The sequence below is a fragment of the Microtus oregoni genome, unplaced genomic scaffold (genome assembly GCF_018167655.1).
Source record: "Microtus oregoni isolate MIOR12 unplaced genomic scaffold, Mior012 000067F_000, whole genome shotgun sequence".
Taxonomy (NCBI): Eukaryota; Metazoa; Chordata; class Mammalia; order Rodentia; family Cricetidae; genus Microtus; species Microtus oregoni.
The window spans coordinates 4872107-4880715 of NW_024543953.1; the positions used below are offsets into that span (position 1 = coordinate 4872107).

The following is an 8609-nucleotide window of genomic DNA, read 5'->3' on the forward strand; positions in this document are numbered from 1 at the left end:
AAATTTAAGTTAAGAAAAGCTGTCAAGAAACAAGTTAAGGTCAGGCATACATAACTAAGAATAAGCCTCTGTGTATGATTTATTTGCGAGCTGGGTGGTGGGCCCCTCAAAAAGCCAAAGGAGTAAATCACCACACAGTAGTGGAGATGCCCAGGAGCTGGTAGTTATATGGCCTGGTTCTAAACACATGGTCTAACTACTAGACTTCCCAAAGAGGAAGTTTACCAAGGAACACGGTAAATAACATGTTATCTCTCATTATTCGAGGCAGCAAAGAAACTGTAGCAGGAGGAAGGAGAAAAGGCAGAAAGTGTCCATATGGGACTGAAGCACAATAGTCCCCAAACAATGTAGGATCCAGTAGAGGGTAAAGGCGCTTCATGACACCTAGAGAAGCCAGTCTACATGGAGCCCTCCTCCTCCAGGGTCCTGCCCATGTGGTTTCCATGTCTTGCAAGGACTGCAATTCAACTACCTCTCGTCTTTAACAGCTTTCTCAGATAGATTCTGAACTCAGTGCCAGTGCGTCTTCAGAATCCAGCTTTTCTAACAAGTTAGAAAGAGGAAAAAAGATTCATCCACTGAACTGTTCTTTCATGAGCACTTACTATGCCTTACATAATTCAGGAGGCCCACTAACCCAATATGAATGGAACTCTTCTCCGCTCCTCTTTCCAAAGCTCATCTCTGCTCCTTCCCAATTCCCAATTCCCACTACACCCAATACAGCACTGAACAAAGCTCACACCAATTCATTACTACTGTCTTCAATACCATTCAGCCCAAATTTCTCTGCTCCATTTTCCCTCTCTTCCTACCATCTCCATACATCATGTTTTCAGTCCTCATGAACTGAACTCACCTTGGTTCCTCCACTATCTGACCCCTTCCTATTTTCTAATATATCTCTGATCCATTCTTCCCCTTTCTTCCACTGCGTCTATGAACAGGCAAGCTACACATCTACCAACATGAATGACTGCGCCTTTCCCTCGCCTGCTGAGTGTACAATCATGCAAGAACCACCCTCAGTTGTCTCTAGGGCCCATTCCATCTATCTTTTTGCCACACTTAGTTCCCTGCTTACCATACATACCCAATTCCTACAGCGTCCCTTGCCTGGCTCCACATGAACTGAACTCGCGTGGCTCCTGTCCTTCACACAGCTGCTTGGCTCAGCCCCACCTCCCTCTTTGGATGACTCACCCTGTTTCCTGCACCAAGAATCACATAATGGCTGCACTGCAGGACATGGTGACTTCCTTCTATTTGCTTATGTAACTGGAGATGATATGCAACTAGCCGCCCTAACACCTTCATCAAGAGATTCTAAAGAGATTTGATTTCATAGTTGGGAACATTAAGCAGGAAGAAATGTTTTCAGGGTAATTAGCTTGATTCCACTATTTCACAAAGTAGATCTATTTTAAAATATAACTGTGCTTCCACTAAATATTAAGAACTTTTACTTGCTCATTAAACATAAATTGATTTTGTATGGCTATACTTCATAGTAAAATGGGAGGAAGGGCCAGTCTTTCCAACCCTGTCTTTTTTTTTATTTATTTTTTCATTCCTCCAGCTTTTTTTTCTTCTTTTTTTCTTTTGTCTATGTTTTTTTTAATTTATTTATTTATTAAGGATTTCTGCCTCCTCCCCGCAACTGCTTCCCATTTCCCTCCCCCTCCCCCGATCAAGTCCCCCTCCCTCATCTGCTCGAAGAGCAATCAGGGTTCCCTGACCTGTGGGAAGCCCAAGGACCGCCCACCTCTATCCAGGCAACCCTTTGTCTTTTATCAGGTCATAGACCTCTTATTAGAAAACAATAATCAAAAGATAAAAGCCACATCCTCCTAAAAAATGTTGTCAACTGACTTTGGGGACAATGATCATAAGTTTCATGGAGCTGCTCCAAAGGACATACCACCACAAAGGGATGAGATTATTCTCGAACACCAGAAAGTAGGTCCTGTTGAGAATTTTTTAGTTGACCCCCAGAAATTCTCAGTTCAATCATTCTCTCCATTGTACAAAAAGGAATCTGAGGCACCAAGAGAGGCAGCTTGTCTCAATTGTTCATCCAGTAAGAGAACCCATGTTATTACCTAAGTCTGAGGTTACTCTTGGTTCTTTGTCTCCTTCCTTTTATTATTAAACACACACACACACACAAAGAGAAAAAGAGAGAGAGAGAGAGAGAGAGAGAGAGAGAGAGACAGAGACAGAGACAGAGAGAGACAGAGACAGAGAGAGAGAGAGCAGAGAGAGGTGACAGAGAGATTCCTTAGTGATTAAGAGAACTTTGCTACTCTTGCATAAGACCTGGGTTCTATTTCTAGTACCCAGAACCTATATGGTGGCTCACAACTGTCCCTAACTCCAGTTACAGAGGATCTTATGCCCTCTTCTGATGTTGCAGGCACCAGGCATACACATAGCATGCAGACATACATGCTGGCAAAATACTCAAACACATAAATAAATCTAAAGATTTTTTGAATGCATATATATATCCATTGATGATCTGATTCAAACTGATCTAGTTTTGTGGGGCTTTGCTGCTGTTGTTTTGTTTTGCTTCTTTGAGACAGGGTCAGACTTTGTGACCCAGAAAGACCTCAAATTCATTGTGTAGCCCCAGCATGCCTTGAACTCATGGAAACCATCTATGTACTGGGATTACAAGCATGATTACCTGCCTGACTCTTGTTATTTTTAGTTTTGTATATGTATGTATATATGTATATAAGTGTATATATATAATGAATATATGTGGAATACATATATATGGATATTTAGAAAACACACACATATTTCTCAGAGGACTAGAATGCCCACACAAGTTTAAAAACCCATTCTCTTCTCATGTGAGGATCAATAATTCAGTCATTGTTCATTTTCCATTTCCTTTTAACCCGTCTTGTTCCCCACTCTCATGGGGAACATGAGTTGATTTTAATGCCATATACTTGAGCTTCACCTCATAGGCAATTCTATGTAGGGCTAGGAGGGTACCTGGATAATACTCCTTTCCTTCTCAACCCAACCCCAAGATTCTGTGAGATGCTATAAGCAAACAAACTCACAAGATTGCCTGAACCTTACCTACTGTCTATCTCTATTTTGTCCAAGCACAAATTACCCGAAGACTCTATAAGCTTTAGAGTTTGCCAGAACCACTTGTAGAGCATCGTTTAAGCTTAGGTCAACTGGAAATTCTACCAGTTATAAAAACTCACAATTTTTGAAAGCAAGAAACCATTCATGGCAGAAAAGTAGCAAAGAATTATTTCCTTTTTTGTACATGGGCTGATGGCAAATTTTATATATCTACCAGGCTGCCCTCAACACAACTGTTTACGAGATGAACTTACAGTTAAAGATAAAAATATTCATCCTTTAAAGAATGAGAGCTTAAATTAAGAAAGGTTTTATTTTTAAAACAAAACAAATACATTGACATACATCCAAATGCCACAGCAAGCATTCATTAGGTTTTATGAGAGGAAAAACTACACTCTGGTGTCTACTAAAAACTAAAACAGTTTTAGAACAACCACTGCTTCCGGTGACATGGGTACATGGACATCTAAGCAGCCACTGTATGTTTGCAGCTGTGTGGAATGCATGAGCAGCGTGAAGTAATAGAAGGCGGGGTGGCTACACTCACTCTCAGTCCCTTTTCCCCACTGTGTGCTCTTGTGTTGCCCTGTTGAATCAATCAGCAGGTAAAGGTACAAAGAACTTAATATCAAAGAAACTTCCAAAAGTCAAAAATAGATTCAAGGTCACGGCTAGTTACCCCAGAGGTTGGGGGAGGGGGGTTCTCAAAAGCCATATTTCACAAAATGGCAGGCACTAAATCTAGTCACATGTGCTTGCAGTAGAAAAAGAAGCACTGATCTTAATAGAGACTGGTCTTCTTCATGATGCGCAGGAACTCTTGCTCATTGACCTCGCCATCTCCATCTCGATCAGCTTCATCAATCATTTCCTGTATGGCAGTAAGGGCTCCTCTTAGAACAAGTCACAAACTAAACTGAAAAGTGATTAGATAAGAAATTTCAAATAATGCTGTGAGGAAAGATGACTATGGTCCATCTAATGGGAGCATGCCACACACACACACTGTCAAATGCATCTCTTAAAAAGGAGCTAGAAATTTACCCTAGTCTGAAACCCAAAAGAGTACATTCAACTGCACATGTGTATTCCAGAAGCAGGGTCCATGGGTATTAAATTATCAGCTAGGATACTAGCTTCCCTTCTAAGTTGTCCTAGTAGAGAAAATAGAACCTGGGAAAGCCAGCGGGCTCCAGAGAGACCAAGACATTACTCACCTGCAGCTCCTCATCAGTCAAATTCTCACCTAACTCCTTAGCCACACGTTTCAGATTTTTGAATGATATTTTCCCAGTCTCATCATCATCGAAGAGTTTGAAAGCTTTCAGGATTTCTTCTTTGGTGTCTTTCTCGGACTTTAGTAGAACATAAAACACATAGTTACTCATATCCTGCAGCCCTGCCACTTCTTGGTCATCCTTTTGTCTCCAATAACCTGACTTGAGTCATGTTAGGAGCCAGGAAGCCAAGCTCTCTGGTCACGGTAGAATGTACTCCCTGCCTACTTTCTAGCCCATCATCTATTTCATAATCAGCTCGGAATCCAGTAGGAAAAGATGCCAGCTCGGTTGAAAATCCAAGAAGTCCTGCTAAATGTGCATAAAGACTGGTTTGAGGGGTCAATGAATCATTTAGAGAGGACAGACTCATGGTGCAGCTGGACAGTTTTCACAGGTAGAAGACTAGGGCTTCTGAAGTAAGCTGGGGCTCATCTTTCCAATACCCAGTGCTGGGTATTACTAGGGATTGATACTGATTGCCCCTCTTGTGCTTTGTCTTGTTCACAACTTTCCCCAGTTCTAAAGCCAAGGGGGGGGAGTTATAGATTAATTCCCTGGCCCTATTCCACATCATCACATGGGCTTGGAAATAGTCACTGTAATACATGTCCTCAGTCACAGAAAAACAAGGATGACCCATTGTAGAAAAGGAAGAGAAAATCAGTAAACTTAACACAAACTCAAGTGTTACAAAGGAAATGTAATTGTATCTAAAACACTGTACAAACCAAGGATATTCTAGATTCATTTGTAAAATCCAGAAGCAGTGAGTAGGGTTATAATTTAAAAAAAATACACTGCTTATACTAACAGAAGACAGAGATACACTGAAAAGGCAGAGGAAGAGAGAGGCATTTTGCACAATGGACTTTAAAGAATTACTGAGGCCCCGAGTGCTCCAACAGAAAGAGAGTAAAATTTCCAAAAGCATTCAAACCTCGAATATTTCAGGAAGGTTCTGGCCAGGAGTTACAACTGGAGAAAATCCCTAGGAAGAGCAATCTAGGAGCTAATCTTGAATATGAATTCGACTTGCCAGATGGTTGCAGAATACCAAGCTTCCTGAATTCTTAAATCAGTACACATACACACACACACACACACACACACACACACACACGATGTAGGTATGGTGATTTCAAAGCAACACAACTCTTAGATTAATTAAAGAGGTATGGCCTGTGCCCTGGGAAACACTTTGAGGAACCTGAAAGGGGTTACCTTTCTCCGGGTATACTAAGAGAAGGTGATCATGACACACCAACAAGCCAGGAGGCCATTGAAAGAGTAAGCTGGTCGGTTCCGGTGACGTGTTCATGTGCTCTCAAGTCTTTGGACTGCTAAAGGATCTGAGAAACTAGGGATGGATTAAAGTAACCTTAGAAGTACCAAAACAGCCTATCATTTCTAAAGCTCAAAATTCTTGTGCCTCTAATTGTATATACTGAATTGTCAAACTGAGAAGCACTTGTCTGAAAATGCCATAATACCTGATTTATTGTATGCTAATTTAATTTTTAATACCATTAAAATAAAAAATAGAAATGAGAAACATTTGAAAATCTCTGTTAACAGATTTTACTGCTTGTGATTATCATATGAGACAGGGTAAAATGATTTCTGTAATGCTGTGACCATAAAGAAAGCCAAATGAAACTTAGGGATCCTCTAATTAAAAATACAATCCTCCCACTTCTGAATGGACACAGAGGAGAGGATGGGGGAGGTATGGGAGGGAACAGAAAGAGAAGAGGGAGGAGAAACTATGGTTGATATGTAAAATTAGTTAATTAATTAAAAACACAATCCTCAACCATGTGAATGGTATAGATTTTATTGAATATTCTATTTATACCTAGAATCCTATATATCTACTATTATGGATGGAAAATATGTGCATTATCTCAACTAACTTACCATTTTCTGAGTCATCACTGTCAAAAAGTCACTAAAGTTCATTTTTCCTGTCCCTTCCTTATCAATTTCACTTATCATCTTCTTGATTTCTTCTTTCTTGGGTTCAAAGCCCAGGGCCCTCATTGCAACCTACAATGAAAAGAGTACAATCTAAACAAATGATGTAGAAGAAAAACTGACTGTTGAGGATACTAACCTTGCACCTGATAAAATGATGAAAAATCATTAGGTAACACTGTAATGCTGATTTTATTTATATTTGCAATCAACTTTATCAATTAAATCATTGTTTCAGGTAAAATATACATAGGGTACCTTTTTCCATTACTTTTTATAAGGAGAAGGGAGAAGGTGACAAATAAAGACAAGCAACAGGGAAAGAGAAGGTGGCAAAGCAAGTGTCTGTGCAGCTTGCCTTTAGTTCCTTGACGTCTATAGTCCCAGTTCCATCAGCATCAAAGAGATCAAAAGCTTCCCGGATTTCCTGTTTCTGTTCTTCAGTCAGTTCAGGCTTAGGGCTCATTCTTTTTCTCTGACTACTGGATGCCATGTTTGTCTTCTTAAAATTAGAGGCCTTCAAACATTATACAAACACAGAAGCACTGTATTACAAGTCCATATTTTATTTATGACAGGTCTAGACATTCTGAGTAATGTTCGGATGACATTATACTAACTTTCATAAGCTAGACAACCTAAGTGGGAACCCAGGACCCACATGGTGGGAAGGAAACAACTCTTCCAAGTTGTTCTCTGGCCTCCATCCATGCTCAAGCTAAGCCATGCTCCCCTTTCCCCCCACACAAACAAGTGTAAAACCTAAACTAAAATTAACTCCAACTCTAAAAAAATAATCCTCTGTGAAAAAACTCTCTCAATTTAAAATTGTTTTAATAAATATATTTTATTTTTTGCCACCACATTGTAAAAATAGAAAATCAGCAATACTCTAATTAAATATGATTGTCTTCTACCACAACATTTCTTAAATCAAAATTTTTCAAATATAAAGAAGCAACATTAAAAAACTCTTTGAATGAATGTAGTGTTTTACCTAAAGGTTTAACATGCTTGAATTTTCTCCTTCTTTTCCAAAGCTAATAAACAGCAAACGTGAGACCATACCTGTTCGTCAGGAACACGCGTATCATTTTATTATGAATACACTGTCACAACACGGTGTGGCTTCAGTTTTCATTACCAAAGATGAAAACGGTCCCTCCATGTTTTAATTCCACTGCTAACTCAGATAGCAGTAATGAATGGAAAAACAGTTTGTACCAACCTATTCTAAAGATCTGCCTAATAAATCGAGAGAGAACAAAGTTTGCAGGAAAGAACAATTAATCTTTCCATGAACCTCTGACTCTTTTTTAAACTATTGATTTTAGAAGCCAGGAAATCCCTTATTCTTCTTCGTGAAAGAGAACTAGCTGAGAAACCAATTTGGATATCTAACAGATATCAACTATCCCTGAATCCGGGGATCTCAATTCTAGAAATGTAGTTAAACATCTACTTGTGGGGCTAGTTCCCACGAACAGTGCTCCTCCGATTAATTATGCCTAAATCTGGCCAAAGGTAAAGTTACTGAGATAAATATTATGCCAGTACAAAGTGATACGAACCAATCCATTTGGCACTTGCGTGCTTTGTCTGCGAAGCTCAAATACGTTTGCAACCATCAGAACATAGTAAACGTCTTACCACCGTGCAGAAACTTTAGCCAGTTAGCAGCGGCCAGGAGGCCTGAGTCTGACTGAGGCCAGAGTCTGCGGGAAGCCTGAGTGTTCCTTGCAACAGAATGGTCACCCGCGGTTCCAGGAAAATCAGCGGAGGCCGGGAGGCAGGTAAGGGAAAGCTGAAGGTGACTGGAGGTGGGGAGGCAGCAATGGCTAAGCGCAGGCAGGCTAGCTGCAGGCGGCTTTACTTTCTCTCCTACCCTTCCGGCACAGAGCTCCAAGAAAGGACTAGTGCGTCAACCCTGCAGGAAAGGCTCAGGGCCGCAAAGAGGCCTAGGAAGGGCTCGGGGGCGCCGCGCAGGGACCATCGAACGTCCAGCACTTACCATCACCGAATGGACGCCTCCGCAACCGGTTGTTAAGGCAACGGCGTACTAGCGGCCTCCGCGCCTTTCCCACTGCTCCGCGCGCGCGCGCGCGGCCCCACGTCCATTGGTTTGCGGACAAAGCGGGTGGCGCTAACCTGGCAAAGCCCGCCCCAAGGTTAAAGGGCAGTGCAGCGGCGACAAGGACTGGTCTCATTGGGCAAAATCACGCTGCGAGCGTC

At 41.1% G+C, this 8609-nt stretch overlaps 1 protein-coding gene across 2 annotated transcripts; it reads right to left on the bottom strand.

Moving 5' to 3' along the window:
- Positions 1–3420: 3420 nt before the first annotated feature.
- On the bottom strand, positions 3421–8512 carry LOC121440234 (centrin-2). 2 transcript variants are annotated; one of them, XM_041640976.1, is made up of 5 exons: positions 8389–8512; positions 6736–6894; positions 6321–6449; positions 4341–4478; positions 3421–3994 (listed from the first exon to the last, which is right to left on the bottom strand). In XM_041640976.1, the coding sequence occupies exons 1-5, from the start codon at positions 8389–8391 to the stop codon at positions 3905–3907; spliced, it is 519 nt and encodes a 172-aa protein (XP_041496910.1). In that variant the 5' UTR covers positions 8392–8512; the 3' UTR covers positions 3421–3904. The 2 variants fall into 2 exon arrangements, with proteins under 2 accessions (XP_041496910.1, XP_041496911.1); XM_041640977.1 differs by lacking the exon at positions 8389–8512 and adding an exon at positions 8028–8382.
- Positions 8513–8609: the final 97 nt, after the last annotated feature.

Excerpts from the sequence above, each read along its gene's own strand:
- LOC121440234 (XM_041640976.1), bottom strand. Across the intron at positions 6,450-6,735 it reads TAGACGTCAAGGAACTAAAG|GTTGCAATGAGGGCCCTGGG; the intron begins GCAAGCTGCACA and ends TTTTCATTGTAG. Across the intron at positions 4,479-6,320 it reads CAGTGATGACTCAGAAAATG|TCCGAGAAAGACACCAAAGA; the intron begins GTAAGTTAGTTG and ends GTTCTACTAAAG.